This window comes from Netta rufina (assembly GCF_964035555.1).
Source record: "Netta rufina genome assembly, chromosome: 27".
In the NCBI taxonomy this organism is placed as follows: Eukaryota; Metazoa; Chordata; class Aves; order Anseriformes; family Anatidae; genus Netta; species Netta rufina.
The window spans coordinates 5311688-5338506 of NC_140151.1; the positions used below are offsets into that span (position 1 = coordinate 5311688).

At 41.5% G+C, this 26819-nt stretch overlaps 1 protein-coding gene across 1 annotated transcript in view; it reads left to right on the forward strand.

Moving 5' to 3' along the window:
• Positions 1-26819, forward strand: part of KCNU1 (potassium calcium-activated channel subfamily U member 1) — a gene marked incomplete at its 5' end in the record, with an annotated part of 171775 nt that overhangs the window by 17648 nt on the left and 127308 nt on the right. Inside the window, 5 exons of the mRNA XM_084302360.1 lie at positions 3202-3298; positions 14927-15026; positions 17470-17694; positions 18166-18343; positions 23521-23598. Of these exons, the coding sequence (XP_084158486.1) occupies positions 3202-3298; positions 14927-15026; positions 17470-17694; positions 18166-18343; positions 23521-23598 (678 nt within the window). The remainder of the gene's footprint in view (positions 1-3201; positions 3299-14926; positions 15027-17469; positions 17695-18165; positions 18344-23520; positions 23599-26819) is intronic.

A 26819-nucleotide genomic window follows, 5' to 3' on the forward strand; every position in this document is an offset into this window, starting at 1 on the left:
AAGATTTTTACTCTACTTATTAACAGGTTAATCACAGAACACTGCTTTTTAACTGCAGAGACCAAAGCAGAGTCTTATGATTGCTTAATACTGTAGCATAGGTATAACTGAAGCAAAAAGTACAGCTGGACATACCAAGGTGTTTTTTTTTTTTGTCCAGTTTGTACTGGATTCTTGAGCAAGATTCACTGATGAAGTCTGTCTAGGTTGTTGTCATCATGAGAATAAGAAATGTTAAATAAGAAGTCAGAAAAATGTTCTGGAGGTTGTACAAATTACATGGCAACATTTAATGGTGTTTAACTGAAAGGAAAGAACAGATCAATCATAAGAATGTTAAACCAAAGCAGAGCAATATATTACTTATTCACCTCAAACTCCATTTTCAAAGAGTTTTGTTATTTGTTTTTTTTTTTGTTGTTGTTGTTTGTTTGTATTTTGTTTTACTTTTTCTTTTTAGACAGAAAACTTAGCCTCTCTGATCTGTGTGTAACTGCACCAAAGTGAAACTTGCCACAATTTTGTTATGCATTTAGGATCAAAATACATATTGTTTCTTCTGTCTTGTGAACTGCTCTGTTACTGTCTTCCCTCCATGGAGATGGTGCTTTGCTTTAAAGAGTTGAGAAGGAGCTTTCTATTAAATATGAATATACACATGCATGCCTACTTATTTCAAACACTTGCAAATCGTTTAAACAGCAGATGGCAGCCAAGCCCCATTACAAAACACGCCTCTGAACTGCAGATGGTTGAGATAAAGGCAAAACTTACTCACACTGTGCTCAACCAGGCCGAGTGAACAAGCACAAACATACTGACACCTGGAGGGCTCCATGTAGTAATGTCACGTAGGAGGGAAGCTGGAGCCCATTTTCGGTCCCACGCACTTATCAACATAGATGCAACTAAGGTCCCTGAAAGCCAGCTACCTTCCAGAAAAAGGACTTCTATATGTGACAAAGGCACCATAATAAAAGTCAATCTCAAACAAATAGAAAGACATTGGCACAGTGGGAGCTCTCTACCTGGCTGTTTTTCTTCTAGTTTCCTAGACAATCTTAGATTTTTTTAAAAAGGACAAGATTGTGTTCCAGTATAAATGTGTATTAATAAAAAGCCCTTGTTTGCAAATCTGCAGTTCTGCACCAGAGACACAGCAGACAGAGTGGTTGCCTGAGGTGGATCAGGAGGTTTGCCAGCCATAGGGCCTTGCCATCAGTTTCCCCTAGGATATATCAGGGCTTAACTGTAGGCACTTTTGTTCATTGCTCCTCATTTAGACAGTGAAGATCAAGTTAATTGTCATGGATAGAAAACTAATACAGGAGCCTCAGACTGGGAACTTTAGTCAAAGGAGCTACTGTTGCTATTTTAAAAGAAATGTAAATGACTTAATACAGGGCAGTAAGTTAAAATAAAACAGAGGCTTTTTTTCCTTTATCATCCAATCTTGACCAAAAGCTATTGTTATTATAGCGACTTTTTATTTATTAATTTTTAACCACAAGGTATGTATTAAGAGGCCATAAAGCTTCTTGAGGCAATGATTCCTGACTCCCCTTCAGGACCTGGTCAGGCAATGGCAGTAACAGGGCTTTTCTCCCTGGTCTGCAGCACATCAGAGCTGCTCTGGGCAGTCAGGCTCTGCACAGGTTGCTCACGTTAACCCAGAACATCTGTGCTAAAGGTTGGGACTGAACCTAGCTCTATAGAGATGGCCAAGTGTCTTGTTTTGGAAGACTGTAAGAGCATTTTCTCAGCTACTTATTTGTGCCTGTGTAAGACAGGCAGCTATGAATTTTCATTCTCTGACTTGGCTTATGATACTTCATTAAGCTTGACCTAGAGGGAATGATTGAGTGGCGTGTGGCATCCTCAGAGAGCTCCCTCTTTACCCATCCAGCTCCCACTCCATTGAACACAGGGCTGTAGAAGGAGCTATCCTGTTACCAAGGCTAAAAGCACCTGCTTTGAGCACACCTGTGCAGAGCAATTACAACTTAAGGCTGACAAATCACCTATTCAGAGAGATGTCCCTTTATCTGCCAGGGGTATGTTTAGAATCCCTAGCTGCTCCATCTGGGTTGGTATGGTTTGGCAATAGTTGCAGCCTAACAAGGAAGTTAAGGGTATGTGAGAGGGTTCGCCTGTCAGTTAGTGAGATAAAGAGATATGTGTGTCTGAATGCTCTTCCAGTCCAACCTTTCCTTCCCCATCTGTATGGGTTGGACATGTTTGGACACATGTGACATGGAGGGCTTTGCTGTGCCTCCTGTCAAATGCTGATAAGGGGAGGAATGCAGATTAGCAACAAAGATACGGACAAGGGGAGTGTGGGGAGCAACAGCACACATCCTGAACTTGCTACATCACTGTGAAAAGCAGGAGATGCAGGTAGGCTCTGGTGTGCTTAAAAATCTCAGAGGGTGCTGCTGTACATCCTCAAATCACTGCCTGGTGCTATAATGCTGGGTTTAATGGCCCATGACCTCAGATTATGGCCCAGAAAAGACTAGATCAAATGTCAGAGAATAGATGTTCCAGCTGTTAAATTGCTACTTTAGGATTTGGGAAGCTTAAGCTCATTTTCTTGATCCGTTTCCTCGGAGTCAATCTGGGACTTTAGGCCACTTACCCTTTCTGAATTTTGGTTTCCTGATGGGAAATTGAGGCCTACTCTCTGTTTTTTTTTTTCCTTCCGTGGAGAGCCATGTTTTCATAGAGCACTTGGAGCACTCCTCCTCCCCTGCAGTACTAGGGTCCCCCTCCACCACCCTCTAGGTACAGGCCCAGCACATCCCTGCACCTCTGGCTTTCCTCTCCCTACAGGACTGGCCCAGAAACCCTCTTCTCTTCAGGACTGGCACTGGGACCCCCTTTTCTCATGGAAGATGTGATTCTCTGTAGCCAAGAACCCGTTCTTTCCCATGCAAAATGAGAACAAGAGTCTTAGGGGGTCCCACAAGTGCATGTTTTACAGGCTGTTTTACACATTCTAGATAGCATTGCTATTTTATAACACTGTGCTATATTTTGGAGCAGTTGTATGAATAACCAATTCAGTGCTCCTTTTTCTAGCGTTTCTGAAGCTCCTGCAGAATCCTTAAAATGGTACAGTGGCCATTTGCAGACATGGTCTAAATACAACTGAGGGCTATACAAAAGGAAGCCCATTTTGTTTCATTGTCTTTGTTTCAGAGATACTGAAATTACGCAGCGGATCGCTTGTTTCACATGGAGAGCCTGCAAAGTCAAGGTCCTTTATCAACCTTCCACCTCAGAGATTTGTTGATGGGTAAGAAATGTAAAGCTGCGTGTGTGCTGAGCAGGCATTTCCTGGACTTTCTTATTGAGAATTCGTGTGGAAAGTAGCAACAGCCTGTTTCCTAATTCTTCTGCTATTGTTAGCGGTTGACGTGAATGGTTTATGGCTTCCCCCATCTTGATTAATTGAAATGTCTAGAAAGCACAACTTATGCTGATGTATCCAAATCCTCAGCACGTCAGCTCATACCCTTCTGCAGGCTCAAAGCCTGTAAGCATACATGAGGTGCTGCGAACTGATACTAATGTGAAGGTACAAGTGAAAGGTGAAGGGAGGAATTGGTACACCTCATGGAAGTGATTACTGCCTTCTAGACAGAAGCCAAATAATAGCAGGATCGTGATCACGTTTTATTCTGCTGCTTCTGAGAGGGCAGAGTGGAGGCAAGAGCAGCTGAAGGTAGGAACACGAATAGCCGACATCGAGTTTTGCTCATTCCTCAGGTGCTTAATTACAGTGTGGTGTTGGCAGCAACAGGGGAGAGCAACAAACTCTGCTATACCCTAAAAGATGTTTGCTCTAAAGCCAGCTGGCGATCCAAGAGAAATCTCACCCTGCAGCATTTTTCTCTAGCATCAGTAATGCATGCTAGAGTAGTCTTTTCTAGGCCATCTAAATTCCTCCTGGCTGGAGGGATCTGATTTCCCAGCAGGGTTCACAAACTGGTGGCAGAGCATGGTCATCTACTGTCTAAGCCAAGGTGTGAATTGCAATATTTTTAACTACAGCGTACTTAATTTGCTGAGCAGTCCAGTTGACTTGCACTGGGACTCCTCATAACCTGAGCTGCTATATTCAGCATAAGGAAGGGTATCATGGTCTGAAACTGAGCTGTCAGTAATAACAAGCTGTTACACTCTTCCAAACATCCACTAGAGAGGGTGACAGGACATATTGGCAAACAGTGTCATACTAGAATTTGCAGGGAGTAAACAGGAACCTGGTAGGGGAAGAGATGCCCAAACTAGCATTTCTTGCCTTGTTTCTGCTTGTGAGCAATTTGCAGCCACTGTAGAACTGAAGAGGCTTCATAAATAACATTTCCCCTCCCTGCAAAATCCTATCTTGTGCTTCAGCAGCAAAGGCAAATGTCAGTATGGCAAGGACTGTAAGGTGTCCTCTGGAGAGCTTTGCATCTTAGCAGCTGTCCCCAGCACATACATGGTATCAGGACAATAAAACGTTGCTCAGTGCGGCTGTCCTACAACCAATTAGGTCAGCTGTAAATATTGGGACTGCATGGTAAATACATACACACATACTAGCAGATTGTGCTGACTTGTTAAATATAAATGAAAACATAATTAGATTTATAATACGGCCCTCCCCCTCCTCATGCCCAATAACATAATTTACCAAAGAGGGAAGGGAGAGGGGAGAAGAACAAGCCCTCACAACCTGCTGAAATACCATTATTAACATGCGCATGAAAAGTCAATTATGCCAGAGGGAGGTATTTAAGTGAAGTGAGTTTCCATACTCTGGGATTACACCTTGGGGATTATACAGTTCTTATTTATTTATTTATTTTCCCCGAGATCTCTGCTGCTGCTTAGCAGTGAGGAACAAAATGTTGCTAAGAGATATTCTGAAATCCCCTAAAGAAATGGCCAAATGTGCAGATAAATAATTGTTCCCATCCCCATCAAGATTCTCCCTGATCACCATATCAAAAAGACACTATATTCTCTCCAGTCAGGGCAGGTATGTTTTCTGGTGTTTAGTTTTAAATGACACCAGGGACTGGTCTTCCAGTGCCTCCCTTGGGAGGGCATTTTACCATGCTGTTGTTATTAGTTGCAGTATTTATTATTTGTATTATAGCTATGCCTTGAGGCTCCTACTGGGACTAGAACCCTGTTAGGCTCGATACTGTATACACACATGGTAAAAGGAGTTTTTGCCTTAAAGAGCAGCAAAGGGAAGTAGGAAAGGGTGAAATGAGGTATTGAAAGTCATAGAGGAAACCTCACAATGCAAAATACAGCTGCTTGGGGCTGACTCCTCATAACATTTGAGATCTCAAATCAATCCCGAATAATTTTTATTATTATTTAAACCAAAAATAGAATTGGATACAGTTGCCCATTTTCAGATTAAGCTGAGGTTTTCCACCTGGGGTGTTCTGCTCATAGAAAAGCTAACACTGACCTTTTCTATCCAAATTAGCACTGTTCGGACAGTGGCCAAGGGGAGCTCCAGGTTCAAATCTCTGCTCTGTTTGATTTAGAATGGGAAACTGTAATCTAATCCAGGGAAGATAGGCACTTTAACACAAGTCTAGTTTCCTGGGACGTCTGGATATACAATGGGGATCATTTCCACTGCATGCCACAGGCAATGCTTTCAGAATGACTTGGGTACTCACCATCTTGTCCTGTTATGGACTCCCTTGAAAATATCTGTGTTGGAATACTTAGCCAGTGAAATACTTAATTTCTGTATAAAAAATTTAAAAAAAAATTAAAAAAAAAAAAAAAGGAATCTGGCATCCAAGTTTAAAACAAGGTTTGCATATAGGCTAATCAATTAGGAAGTTAATCAAACCATAATTCAGGGAAATGTGATGAAGTATAGTGGGAAAGAATTGCACATGGTCTATTCTAAGACTCAAAGCACATTTTGTTCAGGTCTTGCCAATATTTGTGGTGTTCTAGGCTATTTTAATGAAAGATATCTTACTTTGTACTCCACACACTAGGCTCATGCATTTTTTTTAATTGAAAATAAGATCTTGATGTCTCAGGAAAGAACTTAATTAGTGCCCATAAAAGTCACAAACCAATACTCTCCCTCTCCCCCCCAAAAAAACAACAAATCAACCAAACACAAAATACCGAAGAACTGTGAAGCTCGGCCAGAACTGAATTCATAAAGACCTGTTAGGATTCTTCAAGCACTTCTGAAGCCCTGCATCGACACACTTGCTTTACTAGTCATGGTTTTCCACACGTTCTTGCCTAAGGCACGACAAATTTAATGGTGTATATTTTGCTGAATTGTTGATTCTTGTTTTTCATTTCTGCTAAGTTTCTAGTGAGGCGTAAGAGAATGTTTGTGAGCAAGGGTCTGCATGCACACAACTCTGCAGTGGCTTCTTCCCTTTTCTCCTGGTATAGAGTCACTTCAGACAAGCACAGGATTAATAAAAACTAAATTAGATTAAAGGGGAAACCAGGTTAAAGACCAAGTTTTAGTTCCCTTTTAATTGTAATTTATCTAGTGCCTGGATAATTGCTAATAAATACGTGCTGAGTTGCCAAGCCTATGTTAGGGCTTGTCAGTCTTTAATAAATTTTAAAGACTTAAGATCCTACTCTGATGCTACCCATCGCTTCCCAATCCAAAGGTAGGGCAAAACAAAGCAGCAATGCTGAGCACTCCAGCCCAGCTAATCTGGCAGAATGCATCACAATCTTTATAAATGTGTGAGAAGGGCTGTGCAAGAGCTCCCAAAAAGGTCATTGGTATTTTTGGAGCGATAAATCACGGAGGGAAAGATTTGCATTTTGGCTGTATAAAATCCAGGGCTGGATTAGAGAGAGAATAGTTTGCAGTAATATTTCTCTCCTGACTTGTTTTATTAGCTTCCTTTAAACATGTTACATTATTGCTTATAGAATTTCATTTACTTGGATTGGCAGCTTGATAAATATGTCTATTGGCGATGATTTGGATTGCTCTGGGCATTAATATTATTAAAACCTGTCACAAGGAAATGTCTGAAAGATGACTTACTGTAAAGATTACAGCATGAAATAAATCATACAATGGTATTTGTTACCGTTTATGGCCTCTTGGAGCCGAGTCAATCCCTTTTTATGTTGCATTATTTTTCAAGTTTTTATAGCCTTACATTATATATCGCTGTCAGAAATGAACAGATGGGGTGTCAAACACGAGCCTTCTGAATAATTCCCACCCTCGGGTTATTTGTATGAAGGACAAGTGTAAAACTGTGTTCTCAAGAAAAAGGAGATAGATAGAGGTGGAGAAAGTGTTGTTACAGTGAGCGAGATCCCTTTTGTCAGCAGGCACATTGTGCTTTTGATCACTACCTGGTATTTACTCTGCAGGGTGGGGGCTCTGTGGAAAATTTAGCAGTCTGTTGGCATAGCAAAAAACCTCACATGTTAGACAAGTTTCACATTCCTTTGGATTTACTTTTATTGCTAGAACGGGAAAGATGTGGAGGGGGTGTTTCAGTGATAGCCAAACCTCAGAGGGTTTATAGAAACATGGAAAAATATGGATGCCTCGAACACTTCAGGGGTGGAATACTAAAACGAGTCCTTCCTGAGCTATGCAGATGGCACTGCTGTAGTTTGGGATGCAAGAGGAAGAAGATGGACAGATACTTTGGGCACCAGAAGTTTGTGAACTGGTGTCAAGCAGGGAAGCTCCTCCAGGAAAAAAAGAAAGAATATTTTCCTTTCCATTTTTTATTCTTCTGGGAAGTCCCATGTTTTTGTTGTGTGTTTTTGAGGAGTCCTTGTGAGAGTCAGGGTGACAGGCTGGATGGAGTGATAGTTTGATAAGCTGAAAAATACACCTGCAATTTGTCAGGGTTAGAAAATTCAGGTAGGAGACATCATCCACATCTATTTTCCCCCAAGGTTTCACTCTTCAAATCTCCAACCCCCAGAATCTTGCACAGGTACACAGAATATAAATCAGCATTATTTTTTAAGCATTACTCTTCTTGGTCCAAATGAATCTTTAAGCACCCTAATAAATTGTTCTGTCAATGCAGACTGGCTGAATCTTGCTCATGGAACAATGAGGTCTTTCTCATCTTCACTGAAACTTGCAACTTGAGAATCAGTGCAATGGATCAGATATTTTAGCGTCGGCTTGACACAGAAAACTTAGCTTCCATGGTGTTCAAAATCTGCCCAGACTTGTTTTGTACAGGCTTGTTGTCTCTTTGTGTGAAAACTAAGTCTGTTTGCTGGCATTGAAGGATAGGTTCCATGTTTTTTAACAAAAGTCTTAATAAGCAAAATCATACTCCATTTTGGCTTTAAGCCACCAGAGGTGTTGTGACCAATTTGAATAGCAGTCTTTCCTCAGTGATTTACTTCTTGATTCAATTTCAGCTTAATTTTATATATAGGCCCCTAGTTGTTTTTTTGGCTTTTTTTTTTTTTTTTTTTTTTTTATTGTTTGCTTTTTTTTTTTTCCTTTCCTTCTGGAGAGTAAGTTATTCAGAATACTAGACAAGAGCAAGGACTGAGACCTTTTCTTATACATAGAATTTTTCTTCAGTTCATATTCATGCTCACTGCATTTGGCATCTAAATTCTCTGTGATTTTAGACAGGCACCATTTTTTTAATGAATTTAACCAGCTAATCAAAAGATCATTGCAGCTTCTTTCTGAAGCTCTCTTCCTTTCTGTGTGTAGGCCTCTCTTGTTTCTCTCAGGCTTACCATTATAGCCCAGAAAGCCATATCCTTTGCACCTCCACCTTTCTATGTATTCCTCAGCTTTTTTCTAACTTCATATCAAAAGTGATATGGAATGATATTTCATATCACCCCTTCTCTCTTCCCCAGGCCCTTGTCCCACATCTGTAATCAAGCTTGCATGAGAATTTTAGGGACTCACATTCACCATGCAAAGTACAGTTGTACAGCATTGTGGTAACTGAAGTTGCACCCACCTGTATGTACTAATCCGATTCCACGTTATACAATCGTATAATCACTTAAAGAATTTGCATGACTGATAGTGTGTGTTCTGAGTGCATAAGGAGAAGTTTCATAATTAGCTTTCCCTGTGAACTTGTGCAAACCAGTCTATTTATAATTTGGTCAGCTCCTGATTTTTAATGAGGGTGCTGAGAGTGACTGAAGCCTCTGGCAGCATGCATTTCATATTTTAATTACCCACAGTAATTCTGACAATTACACCGATGTCATAAATCACATAATAATGACCCATAAGAAAAAAGCATACTTAATGATTGAATGGGGATTTGATTTAAATAGGTATGTGATGGCTTAACAAGGAGCCAAAAGCTCCATGGAGATAGAAGTCTTCCAATTCTTCTTGTTAAGCTGTGGCTCCAGCAGGTGAAGAAACTTGGTGCAAAGTTTCTTTCAGAGGCCAAGTACTGGTTTTCTCAGCACAGGATTGCATTTCATGGGATGAAATCTATTCCTGTGTGCCTAACCAGAAATGAACTTCTACATGATTTGTGTCTTGGTGGCTAATTGGCTATTCTTGTCTCTGACTCCAGAAGAACTTGGATGTTGCTTATCTTTGGCAATGCCAATACAGCTTGTGCTTTTCTATCCTGGCAGATAGCTTTTATTACTGTGTCTATGGTTTAATGAAGTGTAAGCTCTTCTATCTATTGTTAGGTGCATAACACTTCTCTTACCACTAACCACAGCTGAGGAGGGCACTTAGGAAGTGATGGGCAACATCATGCTGCTGCTGTAGAATTTTCTCCTTTGGTTACTTCCTGAGCGGTGTCACCATGAGCCACAAACCTGAAATGACAAGGCGAGACTAGGTTTGCAGGTAAGTCCTCGGAGGAACAGAGTGTGCACAAATTTACCAGTTCAGCCAAAATCAAGGCTGTGTTATCCAGCGTAGTCTATTATTCAGCTGGGAGGTGGCTCTCTGGTTTTGGCCCTTAGTGAATATCACTCCTATTATCTAAGATCTTGACTAAGCCAAGTTCTGCTCTTTAGATTATTTTGCTATTAATAATGTCACAATAAGTGGGTGGAAGTAGCTAATGGCTCTAAGCCACAAATGATCCCAAATGTTCCCAGTCTCTACTCTCCTGTAAACCTTGACAGATTGGGAGTGCTTAGTAAAATATTGTAACACTCAACACGCATTTACAAGGCAGCGATCTGTCCCATGACGGCTTCCAGATGTGTAGTGTGTGCAATTTCATAATTCAAGAACAGATTCTATTGCCCTCTGCAGATCCCCCATCAGGCTGTTCATAAATGCTGCTCATAATTAAATTAACCCACTAACTAGCCATGCAAATTTTGATAAGCAGTGACCAAAAAAATAAAAAGAGGAAACTGTTGAGATGCTCTCAAAAAATGACAAGGTTGTCTTCAGAGATTATTTATCATTATGAGAGGATTTGTTTTTTCCCTTCCTGTTTGCCAAATTCCACTTTGTCCCTTCATACATGACAACTGTTTTAAGGCTTTAATCTAATAATTAGGAGCTGAATTTTGCCACCCTTACTCAAGCTGTCTGCTGTCTTACTCTCTGAACAGCCTTTCTGGAATCAAAGCAAGCCACTATTCTGTGTGTGGGTAGCAGGATGGGGATTTAGTTTTTAAAATCCAACTCATGCCCAGCCCAAGTAGCAGTGAAAGAACAAAAATATGCACACGCACACTCACTCTCAAGCTGAGGAGAAGAAGCTGCATTTTATCTAGCCCTCCTCTGACCTCGGAAGGGAAGAGGGGGACTTCAGCAAAGATTTCACAAGGGATGCTAGAAATAATGGGCTGTTGTTTTTTGTCAGAAACAATGGCTCACAGCTCTGACACGTGAGATCTGCCTGTAGTAGTATCCAGGTTCCCCACAATAACTGTGCTATATTAATTTGAAAAAGAGCTGGAGTTATTACACCTGGTTTATATCTAGGGCTGAACAATATGTCCTTATACAGTAAAGTGTTAGCTGAGGGAGGTGATTTGGGTGGAGGCTGAGTGCGGAAATGGAGGCCAGATAACAAAAGTAGAAGATATATATATATTTCTATGTCCTTCTGAGGATTCTTTGGTGAAGTAGGCCCACTAGTTCACGTAGATAACTGTTCGGGCAGTCCAGGCCAGTTATCCTGATGCATTCTGAGTTTCTCTGGCATTGCCAGCTCCTCAGACTTTGCCACATGGATGTCAGGAGTTCTTCTTATATTTGAGAATCTTGGCTCCAAGAAGTGGAGGTATAAAGCTGTGCCTATTAGACTAGGACTCAGCTTTTGTGTTTTTGTGTTGTACAAATCCTAGGGTTGTTTCCATGCTGTTTTCTCAGTTCAACTTAGTTTTGCTTTTGCTGTTCACGTTTACAACTCTAAACCTAAGGGGGAAAACTGTAAGTATTGCTTCAATATAAACGATAACTACTGAGTATTTTTACTTTAGTGAATTCTATACAACCGCAGTGACTTCACTGGGATTACACGTGCTTTGCTTAGGGGCGGATATGGTTCAGTGGATGTAATTAAAAAAAAAAAATTAACTGCTCGTTTTTAAGATTGGCTTTACTTGTTGCCCGATACATTTGTTAATTATTGGGTGGAATACTCTAAATTGCATCATTTTGCAATGACGCATAATGCCTCTGTGTCTATTAATTAATTAAGCCTCATAGTTCCTTGTGAGGTAGGGAAAATACTTTGAAGCATTGTGATTCGAGTGATATAATCCATGATGATGAATAAGCCAAGCCCAGATACGCGCCATGTTCTCATAGTGCAGGCCTGGGAGTGAGCAAGGGGCTTTGCAGCAGCCTCCACAGGCACAGGCAATTTTCATTGTATGTGTGTGAAACTCCGCTCCTCCCTAAAGGAGAAGGTTAACATATGTGCAGATCTGGGAACGATTCAAGAAACAATAAGAGGATTCCCAAATGGGATGTGAAGCGAACAGCCCACATGCCAAGTGTTAAATCATCCCCGTGGCTGCAGTACAGAGACAGGGGAATGTCAGGGCTGTTGTGCTGGTGGGCTGGGGCCTTTCCAAACGCAGCTGCTGGAGCAACCTGCCTGCTCCACGCAGGTACACGGGGGTGTCTGCTCTCTGCAGACTTCTGCTCGCAGATTTCTCATGTGCAGGATGCTGAGGTCCAGTGGTACAACTCTTCCAGGCCTTGCTTGTCCTGAGGTGCTTGGTGAGAAGGCAACAAAGCTTTAGGGCTTTGCAAAGACCTTGTAAGGAACTTAAAGAGAGCTTGTCAGCAGGAAGTTGCTGGCAGCTAACAATTAGATAAAAGGACTTCCACTCCCTGCCTTCTAATACTATAGACAACTGTTCATCACTTATGTTAGTCCTCAAATGACGTCTGAAACATCTTGGATGTGTCTGACCATCTTTTAGTCTAGCTGTGAGCTACATTATTTATTTTGATTCATGGAAACATGAGTGACTGGTTTATATTAGGTCATGGCTGTGGGAGAGGCAAAAAGGAAATGTTTTGCCATGCTGTAGTTGCCTCAGTTTGGCTGCTACACTGGACTGAACTGCTGTTTTGGGTGATATATAAGCTTGTGGACTGAGGTTAAATTTCTCTCTGAGTTTAATGATGGGTCACTGTTCAGTACACCTGCAGATTGGGCACAGACTGATTACACCAGTGGCTTATGCACCTGGCACTGGAACAGTGCTTTCAAATGTTCAGCCACTGGGACCGCATCTTTAGAAAAGCCCAAAGTGCCCAATTCTTTTTCCAAAGTCAGCTCTACTTGTATGGTCTCTGATAACATGGTCCTGTGCTCTTTTGATTCTCTGTTCAGTGCAAAGTAAGTGATAAGAGCTTTAAATGAGAATGTGATGGTGTGGGGGGAAGAAGTAACACAAACACGGCAATGCACAGCGTCATGTGAATGCAACTGCTTTCTTTCTAGACTCATGGGGAGCAAACATGGATAACTGCACACACAGCACAGTCAATTTGTGACCCAGATAACCTGCTAATAGCTGTAGTAAGTAACTGTAGCTCAGCCAGAGACTATTTCTGTCTCTCTGCATGGTACTACACCATATCAGTTCTAGTGTCCCCGTCCTCAAGCTCCTCAGAGTCCAGTGCAGAATGATTTACGAGTTGCTCAGGGAAATCAGATTTCTGTAAGGATCATGTAATTTGCAGAGTTTGTGGCAGAAGAAACCCTAAACTAAAGAATGGTTTGGTAAATCAGAATGTGCTTGGCTTTGGCAGGGTGGATGCTGTTATGATAAAGTGGGTTTCCTGCTGTCTTTTCCCTCTCCCTCCCGCTTTACGGATCCATCAGGTGTTTCCTCCAAGGCGTATATATTTCCCATAATATTAGAATGAAAAGATGTCATTTCTGACAGGTTGTGTACATAGATGATGTCTTTATTATGATAGAGATATATACACTGATTGATTGGTAAATTTGAGGCAAGTAAAGAAAGCTTGTGAGAAGATAGTCTCCAACTTGTCAAAATACTATTTAATCACTGGCCTAAATATTCATTATCTGAGGAGGAGACCTGTGGCTAATGGATGTAATTCCTGCAGTTAGCACAGGGCTGCAGAGACACACTGCAGAGGCTGAAAGTGGTGTTGCTCCCACCTTTTCCCCCAGGCTAAGCTGTCAGTGCCTGTTGCTCTTGCATCCTCTTGGGCAGTAGTGCAGCAGCCAGTGCATACAGACCTGCTTCTACCTCTGTGGTCCCTTTATTGCCTGAAGAAAAGATTTTTCAGCACCTTCGTCCATCTGGCGTAGCTTGCATCTCACTTTGCATTATCTGCCACTTGTCCACATTAAAGGTGGCGCTTGGGCTGGATCTGCTGTTCAGGTAAGGAGTCCTAAAAACCTAGTACCAGTGTCAGTTGGGCCGTGCAGGGCATGGCTGGATCTGCCTTGCAAGCCTCGTGATGAATGACACCTTCCCCTAGCAAAATCCCTCCCCCTCTCCTCTGTTAATCTCACTTCACCCGATACTGCACAGACAAGATAAGTATGAGCTGGACAAGAAAAAACAATGTCAGGACCAAATACTTGTCTGGTCATACAGCTTCGCTAAGGCTGTTGTGTTCAGCACACATTGTAATCCTGGTTGGCAAGTTTCTTCTATCGCTGCTATTTCAGTTACAGAGAGATTAAATAAGCTTTGTTCCTAAGACAACTGTTCAGGGCTGCTTCTACCTACAGTAAAGCTGGAGAGATGGTGCTGAGCAAATGGTTTATCCAACGGATTCCAGGTCTTTTCCATGAGCAGACACCAGTTCTCTCATAACTCTTTGTTGTTCAACGTGAGTTTCCCCAACAATTCTTGATCTGCAGTGGTCCTTTGGAACAGCTTGATATCCAAGTAGAGTCTGATTGAATGGCTTTTGTTTCATGTGGCCTTGGTGCTGCTTCTGGACTAGCACAATGCTCGCAAACAAAGCTATGTATCTGAAATTTGCCTCTAAGAATATCCTGCAATATGGGCCTAATTTACGTTGTTGAAGACAAGGGAAAAATTCCTCCTGACTTCTTCTTGCTCTTAATCAAGACCATGCTTATATAAATATTGCTTCAGTGAATGTCCCTACTGAAGAACTTATTTAAGATTATCTTAGGGACCAAGCTCAAACAGCCATAAACATCACAACCCATACAATAACTCAATTAAATTCTTTACAGTACATTATTCCATATGTTTGTCCCACTTAACTGACATTGACAAAGGAATTTCCCCACTGTATAACCCCTGTGACTCATACATCGTAATTTTTCCTTGCCGCTAAGGGAGCTGAAAGCTATGATGTAAATAAAGAGGGCATCTCGGCAGCAGCTGGAGGTGTTATCTCGACTTGGATAAGCTGTAGCTGCTACTGCTGAGAAGTTGTTCTGTAGCTAAGTTGCTTTCTCTGTTGCAGGGTTTTGGATGTCCAAGGGAAGGAGAACAGCAGAGTCGTCTTAGACCCAACAGGAAGATTCCACTGGTGTGATGCTGTTCTGCTGCAGGAGGCTCTTCTGGTAGGCTTGGGGTGATTGCCTTCAGCATTTTCATGTGTCTTCCTCTTCATTCTCCTAGGTATAAACCAGGGCTTCAAGGCACAGATCTGGGTAGAGGGCACAGCTCTCTAGTTTGTGTTTATTTAGCTGCATTCCCTTGGCTGACCCTGCCCTGAAGGAGAGAGGCAGAGCCCATTGCCCCCTTTCTCAGGAGTGAGTTGCAGATAAAAGATCTTGACTAGGGTCACGTAAAGACTCTGTCAGAGTGATGGGAGCTGAAGGCTTATTCCATGGACATACTTACTACAATTTAGGTGGTAACCTGGGAACAGAGAAGGATCTCCAAGGTAACAAGGGATCAGTAATGCCTTCCGTGTTCATCTGAAGCAGGGTGGGCATCCTGTTTCAGGAGAGGATCTCAGCAGATGTACAAGGCAAGCTCTGATTGACACCTATCTTTTTCTTATATTTTGCGTGTTGTGTTTCCATACCCTTGTGTCCCTAACACTATTCATCTGGATATCTTTAAGGCTGGTTTATTTATTTCATGTGTCTAATCTGTAAAAGAACAAATCCTATCTAGAAACGGCAGGTTGTGCTCAGAGCTGCCAGAGAGCTGAGAGTAGGCAACCAAATCTTGCAATGAGGTGATCAAAGATTTCATCAAAAATACAGAATGTTCAAGCTGTTCTGCCAGCTGGGAGACTTGTAGCAGGCTGGAATTCATGCTGCTTGAAATGCTGCAGCTTCCTTCCAAGCAAATAAAAGGACCCTATTGCCCAGCAACCTCCAAAATAGGATTAGTCATTACAAATGGGCAAATATCCCAATAGTCCTGGAAACTCGGCACTGAGAATTGAAGGGTAATGTTTTGAAAAGATCTTACAGGCGGGCTTACACGAGGAAAAGGCTTACAATTGCTAGTGTGGCCTAATTCCCCATGTGCCACTCTTGTATTGTACTTTTTGTGTTGTATTTTTGTGCAGCTTAGCTAGACTATGCAAGAGGCTCTCTGTGAAGTTTAAGAACATCCACAAGGAAAATAAGTGCCTGATAGCTATTGCACCTCATGCTCATGCAGTGTCTTCCTTTGCATTCGCATTTCTGGCACAGGCAAGCCATTAAAGGCTTGGGAGTCTAAGGTGCATTTTTGGGAATGAGTTGGGTGCTTAACAAAGTCTCAGACTATGCTCTGGGTTTTCAAAAGCTATATTTTAAAAATAATGTAGGTGCTGAAAGGTGCAGGTGTATTTATATGGGCTTTGTCATGACACTTTAGTATTTCTTTCCCTTTGGGAAACAAGGAAAACTAGATAATACACCTTACAGAAGCTCCTCCAGGATGCCCATGCAGAACACAGGGCATCTAAACACACATGAAAATGTGATTCCTGGTGATTTTTACTTCAGGTATATATTCTTAAGTGATTTAAATGTTATGGGGGGAATTTTAACCTTCATTTTAATAATGCATAGATGTTTGAGCATTAATATGTATTATTTTCCTTAACTTCATCAATAAAGTAATAAATGACAGATGTAGTCAGCTTCTTGGTCCCAGGTTGGAAGGAAGGCCCAAGTTGTTCCCAGTGTCTTCAGATTAGCTAACCTGTTCCTCCTGCTCACTCGCTATACAGACTGCTCCCGTTGATCTTGTAATTGCATATTTCCTCAGCAGAGTTCAGCAGTAATAGTTTTTCCAATTCTTCCTATAGAATAAGCTATAAAATAGATTGTGTTTTTAATTGTTTAGCTTCATTCAGAAGACTAATCATTGGACTTCAGGCATGTTACATTAAATACAGCTAAAGGTTTCATTATTCAATTTAAACTAATCTAATTAGTTAGAGACAATCATTTAATTTGGTTATGATTCTAATCTCTCATCAGGAAACTTCTCCCTGACAAAGACCCTTGTTTCTGTTTGGGAAAAAAAAAAAAAAAAAACAGCCAAGGAATGAACATCGCACAGATATATTCATACTCATCCCACAGTTTCTGGCTGGTTAATGTGGACATTAATGCTGTGCCTCTGACAAGCCTGGTTTGGGGACTTGCCCATACCACCTACCAGCCCTAAGATGCCAGCCATGCTAAGCAGTGCTCACTCCCCAGTACTGCATTTTTCCAGGCTAATTAGTTCATTTGAGAAATGTGAACAATTAGCCTGGAGGGGAGGGAAGGAAGACCAGGACAAAATAGTTATTAAGCTCCTAGCATGAAGCTACTGTTGTCGCTTTGTTCTATAGTTTTGTTGCTTTATGCCAATATAAATTATTTTTTTCACTTCTGTAGGATACACTTGGAATCCAACTACTTCAGGGGAAATACTTTGGTTTATATACAGTCACATTCTACCCTTAGATGTTACAAAGCTAAGAAATGGTTTGAGTCTCTGTAACTGAAGAAACAAATCTAAAATCAACTTATTAGCTGTTTTACCAGAATTCTGTTTTAAATTTAGAGTTGCAACGACCAAGCAGCACTGAACCTGCAGGATCACATTTTGGTCTGCGTCTTTGGTGATGCAAACTCACCACTGATTGGGCTGCAGGACTTCGTGATGCCCTTAAGAGCTAGTAACTTCACTTACCATGAGCTGAAAGATATTGTTTTTCTTGGGTCTTTGGAATATCTGCAAAGAGAATGGAAATTTATTCAGAATTTCCCAAAGCTGTGGTTATTCTCGGTAAGAATTTTTTGCATTTTGTCTCTTCCTCTTCCTTCCTTTCTCTAGCTCTCCTGCACACTTCTGAATACATTTTAGAAGTTTTTGATAATAGATAGCACAATTCAGATTCAAAAAGTACCAAAATTGGCTCAGGTTCTAGACTCCAGTTTGAGTCCAAGATATTGTAGGAAAACTTTCCATTATTAAATACTTATTTTCTTCTGAGGGAGTCTCAGACTTCTCTGGTTACCTGCAGAGGCACCGAGAAGGTAATCCTGATTGGAAATGGGAAATTGTCCAATGAATTGCAAATCTAGACCCATGAGTTTCACTGTCCGACCAAAGCTGCTCATATTTGGAGGTGCTTCCAAAATGCTATTTGCCAGTTGGGTTCAAAAGAGATTTTTTTGCTCATCTTTCACCTTTAATGATCCGTAACAATCAGTTTCCTCAGATTTCTCCTCATCAGTATTTGTTTGGTTTTATCAGGGCAGTGCTCTCTGCTGTGCAGATCTGAGGGCAGTTAATGTCCGGGATTGCTCTGCTTGTGCCATTTTGTCTTCCAATACCACTGCTTCAAGCAATCCTTCCCTGGTGGACACAGAAAGCATCCTAGCCACTCTGAACATCCGATCCATGCAGGATAAGCCCAGCTCAGCCTCACTAGGTAAGTGTGTTTCCCTTTGCCTGCAAGCATGCTGATGTGACAAGAAAGAGGACTAAAGGAGGAGGAATGAAGGGGTCACTTGTCACTAGTCTGAGCCATAGCCTGTCTCTTCTGAATATAAACATGCCAGTTAAAATGGCCAGAACTCCATTTTAGCCTTGCTGGTTGGACAGCCTAGTCCAACTTCTGTAGCTACAGATTTGCAAAGGAATGGTAATCCAAAATTGCTCCTGGAAATATGCCAGTTCCTCCTGAAAATTCTGAGTGAAGCTTCAAGGTTTCCAGTAAAGAGACGATGGTTAGAGGCTAAATGGTAACCAGAGCTGGTAACTTCTGTATTTACTCACAAAAGCACGTGTGAGTGGAGGCCCAGTCCATCCTTCAAAAGGAGTAAAATAATACCTCTCCCTTGAGGCTTGAGAAGGTGGGCTCTCTGTTCCCACGCAAACAGAGCTCATAGCACAAAACTGCAATGGAAGCAAAACCAACTTCAGCCCAGCAGAATATTTATTGTGTCTCTTCCTTCCTTAATTTGGCAAAAGAGCTAAGATTTGTCCTCCTCCTGAGAATGTGGAAGTATTAATTAACTGAAGACAGGCTGAGAAATGGATGGTTCTCTTAAGTGTTTCCCCTATACTTTATTATCATTCTAGGCTTTTAAAACACCGACTGTGCCAAAGAAAGGATTAGAGTGAGGCAAAGACATTTTTTTTTTAAATAATAACTAGACAAAATAATACCAGCATACAGTGTATACTATCAGAACAGAAGAAAAATGATTTATAAGGGATATTTGAGTAAGAGGTAATTGTGACTTGAATAGATTACTTTTAACTAATGTATTTATCGCTACCTAGATATAAAGATATATGGAACTCTTTATTGATTGTATATAGAGAGGAAGTAAATAATATGTACTTATATATATATAATTTATGTTTCTCTGGAGTGACAGATACAGACACTGTACCTACTGCATCTTTATACCTATATATGGAAAAGAGAGACACTCCGGGCAAAAAGGGTATTTCATCCTATCAATCACTGTCCTACTACCCTCCAGCACTTTTTTGCTTAATGACTCATAATCATAGTACATGGTGTGCAGAGCTCTGAACTACAATGTGTGTGTATGTTTCACAGAGATGTGAGCATCTGTTCTTCAAAGCCTTCCCAAGCTGCCTTGCAGAGTTCATGCTTATTTCTCTTTGAGGTGGTAGCTTTTGGTTCGCTTTGTTTCCTTCTAGCAGAAGACCACAGGGACTTAACGCTGACATAGGTGTGACGAGTTGAATAAGCGGAGGCATGGCTGGGTAGACAATTTACGAGGCATATCACCGTCAGAACCACCACTGCCTGCATGCTTAGAGTTCTTTTTTTATTACTATTATTTTTTAAACCACAAGCATGTACTTTTCCCTCACTTCCCTTGGGTGGATGGGCATGTGGTGAGTTGCATCAGAAAAGCGGATCTTGTGGATTTAAATCTGTTCAGCATCCTTGCTATCATGAGAGAGAGGAGAAACTTTTGTTTAGTGATACTGAAAAAACAATCAAGTTCTGTAGTGACACAGTCCCTGAGAAAGGCTATCTAAAGGAGTTTTTCTCGTGCAGAAAGAGGCTAGCAGTGAGAACAGTTAGAGCAGAGACAAGCAGACACAATTATTTGTGTATTACAGCTAACACTGATACAGCACATCAGAACCAGTCCAAATATAAAACACCTTTCAGGAGTGAGCAGAAGTCAGTGCTGCTTGGTCCACTGTCCTGGGTAAAGAAGGGCCTAGGCTTCAGAACAGGCATGGAAGTCAGTGCTTCTGGGTTTCCGTCTGGTTTTGAGAAGGGTCAGGATCAAGTAAGGGACATGTTTTCAGAGCTTCTTCTATTATATATATATTATCTATACTCTAATATTTAGCTCTGAGACTTATTTAAAGCCAGATGAATTCATGCTCACAATGTAGTTATATACAGAGCAAATTATTCTTGTTATTACACGTTACTCTGATCAGTTATTTCTGAAAGATTGATTCAAATTAGAGGGGTTAGATTCTGTTACCATTTTTACTGGAATAGCATTGTCTTCCTCTAGCTGAGAAAATACTGTATTTCTAAACCCACTCTGGTTTATCCATTTTAGGTCTTTCACTTTGCATATTTATGAGGTACCTATTGCCTAGCTCAGATGCTAGTGAGTTGTTGCTCCATAAACTGACTACAGTTCCAGTCTAATACATCTTTGGCTACTCAGTTAAGATCATTCCTCAGATTTACAGTGTTTTCTGCAGCCAGAAAAGCAGTATTCACTTACAGGATATCATCATCAATAAAAAAAGATATATTTACAAAATAAAGCTAAGACACAAGTTTCACTTCTTTCTCCAGCCAGCCACTAAATCTGTCAGTGATTCAGCCTCTGTAAAAATTAGCTCCGTCTCCTTGTATGTTCATTAGGTATGTTGTTTAAAAAAAAAAAAAAGCCAATTTTCTTCTTTGCTGCTGTAATTATAGGCCTGCAATCTTAGGTTAGGATTCTCATAGCAGGAGCTCCTGCTGATTCAACTGCAAGATTAAGGCTGTGTCTTGTGCTCTTACAGGGCTTTGCCTCTGAAAGCCTCCAGGCACATTACAAATGTGTGCTCCTATAAGACAGTAAATTACCGGTTGGTTGTTGCCACCTAGTTTTGGATCAAGGTGCCCAGAATGGAAAAAGAGTGCACGTCCCCACTTTCACTGTTCCAGTCCCTCCCTCCCTACTTCCCCCCATTATTATTTTGTAGGAATTCATCTCAGAGAAGACAGAACTTTTACTGATGAAATCAATGGGATTCAGTAAATGGGAGTTCATGGGAGTCAGCAAATGAGGAGAGTTTCTGGGAAAAGAGAGGCTCAGATTCAAACAGGGAAAGGATGGCTTTTATCAGAATTTAATCTGTCGCACTCCTTCTCCCCACAATGGAGTAGGGCGCCCAGTGGGTTTTAAGTTATGTAAATATTAGCAACATAGCCAGGCTGTGCAGGTGCTGATCTAAAGTTGGTGTTAGTTCAGCTCTTGCAGTGCTTAATTACAGCAAATTTTTCCAGTGAAATCTGCATTTTCCACCAGTTTAGTACATGTGGAGTGGGTGCTTTCAGCTGCAGAGTTACAAAATCAGCAGGTTTAGGAAAATCCTGTCTTATTTGTAGGAGAAACATCTAGGAGGAGTTGTGCAGTAAAGGAAACGAGCAGCAGAAACTAATGCATATAGGAACACCCCAAAAGTACGGCAGTAATGTGGTTTAAAAAGAAAAGACAAAGGCTGGTGTATCTCATATTGTAGTTGTCATTGCTGCTGGGACTGCAGGTGGATATCCAGCTACCTTCCCCATCCAAATCCATTCTCATCTCCAGTTTTGGTGCTGTAGAAAAAGCTACAGCGTTTTGCTTCCTAACCATAGTGAACAACGTGCATTTCTACGTATTTGGATGGAAGGCCCAGAGTTCCCTTAACAGCTCAGGTGCTTTGGTAAGCATTGCAACAAACACAGTCTTACTTCAGAGATTGTAACAAGGCACAAATCAATTGTACTTCCCATGGTTTTAGATTTCAGTGTGAGCCTTTCACACCCAACCCACCCAGGCCCGTTCTGTGCTTTACCTGCCTGATGGGGTAGAGAATTAGACAGCTCTTAGAGAACCAGACCCACACAGAGGTAAACATTCCTTACACTTGCAAGAATGAGCGCTTACTAGGGTCAGCGCTGATGCCAAGGACTTCTAGTCTTTCCCATGGAAAATTTTAGGTTTTCCAGTAATGCTGTAATTATCACCCTGTCATGTCACAAAGCAAACAGGTTGGCAAACCTAGGTACCGAACTAAATAATCTGTGGCATAATCTAAACATGTAATGGTAATTAAATCTGACAACTTAATAAGCTACTGAAATTCAAATGTACAGTAGTAATCTACAATTAAGTAATCTTTTGTAATAGCACCCTGCCAGTTTGTAAGATTTCAGGTGGAGCGCTGTGTACTGTTTCATAGCAAAAATATTGACATAAGGGAAAGGTATCCAGGCAATGATCAGACACACATTCAAATCGACTGGTACAGTACATGGAAAGGTACAATAAAGGCAATGATTCATTTCAGGCGTTCAGCTGCACTGTATTCAGAGATGCCTTGCTCTACTTTGGCTTTTTCTGCTGTTTTGAGGGGTTGTGATGCCTGACATCCCTAATGAGGTTTTTGTCAGTCCATCACCTAACCTCAGGGATAGCTGATTAGAACAATGGTCTGCCTCGGACCCTGTTGGGGCCTCCATCTCCAACATTCACTTGCAGCTCAGAGGGGGGAAGGAGCCATTGCGTAGTATCTGGATGTTGCAAAGTTCCATTTCTAGCAAAATCCTCAGCGGAGTTTAGATTTCATCATTTTGAGTGCACAGTAAGTAGTGTTCCTAATACTCAGTTACCCAGATGCTGTGCTGGGTAGCAAAGGAAAAACTCAGACATAACAGAAAGGGAGAAGAGATTAGATATAATCAAAACAGAGCAAGCAGATTTTGGATTGGGCTTGATTCTACTAACTCAGCGAGTTGGCAAGAACCAGGAAGGAATAAGGACACACTTCTAGGAACTTCTGGATTGCTATTTTTTATTTTTATATTTTTTCTTTTTGTGATGGGTTTTCAGAATTCATGGTGTATACTTTTGACTTGATTCCTACAGCATGTGTCCCATCCAGTTTTGCAGAGCCTTCTTGAGGGGGAAGGATAATACACGATGCCGTTCCTCAAAATCCCTCTGTGTGCAAATTGGCTTACTGGGGGCTTTGGGCCAAACTACTCTGTAACCAGCACTGCTGCACCACAGAGGGTAATTATATTTCAGTTACAATGTCAATAAGCAGCTCCCAGGAGAGTTTTTCTTTTTTTTTTTTTTTTTTTGTCATTCTTTAAAGCCATGAGAGAATAAAGTAAGCCTTGGAAAAGCAAACCAAGGCAAGAAACTTTCTAAATATAGGAAATGCTTTGGGATTTTTGCATGACAATAACATTATTTTTAGGCATAGGAAAAAGATTTCCTGCATTTGTCAGTCTGAACCATTGTGTGTTAGTAGTTTTTTTTTCCCCTCCTCTTTTCTGCTTCTACCAACATTCCTCTCTCCTCATGTTGTTATTGACTGTTTCTACAGATGCTGTTTTCAGAGGAAGAGCATTGGGGAATCAATCAGAGCCATGTTATAAAAGGATCCCCATCACTACAGAGCTGAGTAAGTTATTCTTTAAGAACAAATTTCACAGAAGCAATATGTGTGCTGCATTATTTATTTACCCCAGGCCCTTTTTAGAATTCAGAGGCAGAAAGCGACAAGCACTACATGTCCAAGGAACATTAAAAGGTTTGACTTAGATGTTAATTCACTGGCTTTGAAGGAGTCAGGATGGTTTATCAGGAGAATAAATAAAACAAAGTGTTACGAAGGTCTCAGTGTGTAGCAAAACTCTGAAGCATCCATTTAGGATAAAGATAAGGTCCTTTTTTTTCTTCTTTTTCTTTTTTTTTTCTTTTTTTTTTTTTCTGTTGGACTGGATCTCAGGAGATCTGATTTCTAGTCACGTGGCCCCCATTACCCCACCTTTTGTAACAGACTTCACTAAGGTAAATAAATCAGAATTGTATTTTCCTGGTTTCCCCTTATTTTCAGTAAAGAAATAGAAACCACCAAAGGCAGCTCTGCTCAGAGGATATCTAACTTGCCCTTTGGCTCTGCCTCCCTCTCTCTGATGATTTTAAAAAACAGAGGAAGGCTGCATGGCCAGTTTTCATCTCACAACAAAATGAGGTGAACCAAAGCCTAATTCTCTGTTTCACCCCTGCCCTTTCTGAAGCACTGGTGATGGTTCCTTCCTCTTCTCTGGATCGTGGCGGGAGCTGCTGCAGGCTTCCTGACTTGTAAAAGTGGCCGTGAAAGCACAGAGCCTTTTCCAAGCAGTCTGCACTACAAAGCATTGTACAACAGCTGCACAGAGTCCAGTACTTGCATGGACCTGTGTGCATGCCAGGACAGCCAGAGGGTGCAGGTGTTTTACTCTAGGCCCCAGACACTTCTGCCCTTATTCCACAAGGCTCAGCCTCTCTAGCCTGTATTCATAACTGAAGCAACCCGTGGAGCTCTTTCATTACTACTCTTGGCTGTTTTTCTTCTTTGTCTTCGTCTCCTGATAGCTACACACTAGGTCCATTAATTAGGAACATGTGCACTGATTAACTGATTACTAGTAACATAGCAGTCAGTGTCACAGCAGAGCGGTGTGGCTGGGCTGCCAGTCCCCAGTGACACGGATGTTTAGCTCCATTTAGAGTGCCGACACAAGAATGTAGCCACCAAATTAGCATAGCATGTTGCTAGGCTTCATGGCTGGCCTCTGATCCATTTACTCAGGCTTTTTTTTTTTTTCTTTCCTTTTCGATGCAATGCTGGTAAACGTTATGTGGGCTCAACACTTCTGGGAGGAGCCCTTGCTTTGCAGTCCTCCCCAGGTCTGCAGCTGAGCCAGGGCTAGTGAGTAGCATCAGCATCTAGCAAGTGCTAGCAATACTTAATTTCAAAGAAGCTCTGGTGTACCACTTGGTCCCAATGTGCACCTGGAGAGCTAATGGGTCAATATGGGCAAAGCTGTTAGGTCCTGCATGCTCCTTAGGCTAAAACTCTGAAGAACTAGTGCAAAACAAACAGCAAAAGATAATGATAAGATACTGATGCCTTCTCCAGAGTCACTTCAGAACTGCTGAATTTCCCAGAGTGATATTTGGATATTCTCTTGCACTGTGGTTTAAACTTTTATTTGTGTTGTGTCCAAAAGTCTCAGAAATGTTTTGAGCTGGCTACTGAGGCCCAGCTCCTCTGAGAAGATATTGTGCAGTCAAGCTAACGTCTTCAGACAGGCATTGCACCAGTGTGATTTCCCTCCAGGATGTGGTGTGTCAGTGGAGGGGAAAACATCTGCAATCTGTTGACATAACTTGGATTTTAGTCATGTCAGATCTTTGACAAAATAATGAATCGAGCCCAGTCCCTTAGCACATGGATGCCTGCTCCATTTGTAGCCTTCAACAGCATAGAAATATGTTCAGAGTTCCAGGGATGGGCTAGGAAGGAAAACAACCCCAACAACTTAAAACCTGGAAGCTCAAAACAACTAAACAAAAACAGCTGGAGCTTTCTTGTGATTGTGAATAAGCTTCCTGTAAATCCCTCTGGTAGACCTTGATCTAGACAAATGCTCACTTTTGTACCTATCTCTAGAAACAAGCTGCGAGGAATAATCCTCATGTGCCTGAAGCTGCAAGGGCTTTGCACGTTCCAGGCCATGGCCCATTTCCAGCTCATAGCACACCGAGTGCGGACCAAAAGCCACCTGTATCACCTGGTGTGTCTGACACATCGACACAGCAATGCCACACGCACTGCTGGTGCTGTGGCTGTTCAAAACCTACCACAAGAGAAGCTAACACCCTTTGGTTGAAATCTTGACACCACTGAAGTCAAGAGGAGTTTTGCAATTAATCTTGATGGGCAGGAAGCGACGTATTCAGGAAGCTGAACAGAACCAGCCCCTCTTTTAAAGGGGGCTGGATTATTTTTTTCCTTGAGGAGCAGGAGAGTTGTGTGTTGTCATCATGCTTGCACACACTGCTGCTTCTCCTTGCCCAACAGTGAGGTCCGCAGGAAAATAAGAAAAGCTAAACCAGCCACTTTGCATCAGGCTGATGCAAGGCCAATTAAATGGCAAGCTGCACATGCGGGTTTCTGCAGGATCAAATCCACCAAGTTGAGCACATTTCAGTATGTTGAGTAGCTTCTGACTTTGTGAGCTTGTCATTGGGATTACAGGCATGTTGTAAATAGTCATTCTTCTGAAACAGTGGATTCTAGAAACCCTTCTCATAAAGGGCCAGAGATATGGGGGAGAAATAGCAAAGTCATCTGCAGAGAAATAAGATATTCTCATATGCCAATATGTAAAAGAGAAATAAAATAGCGTAGAGAAATAAAAAGGGTCCCTTATTGTGGCTGAGACCATGCTTTTCAAACCCAGACTCTACAAGCTAGGCAGGGGAGTCACACTGATTGATATCAGATGCAGGGCCAACTCCTAAAGGCCAGGGAGGGTGAAATATCTGTATTGAGAATACATGGCTGAAGGATGACAGCGACACTGCGAGACAACAGGAGGCATTAATAGTATTGTGATTCTGGCTAGCTTTAGTCATCTTTAAAAATGATACACTCAAATGCCTCCTGGCCCAAGGGGACATAATAGAAATCAATCATTACTTACACAGAGTTACTTGCTCTATTTTTTAATGGTAAGACGTGGGTTCTTGATCTCAATTCCTTTCAGTCCTCCTGTCTGTCTCTAGCTGTGCTGCTGTCATTTATCAGTGCTCTTACCGGCAGCGCAGGAGTGCCAGGACATACCCAGCACG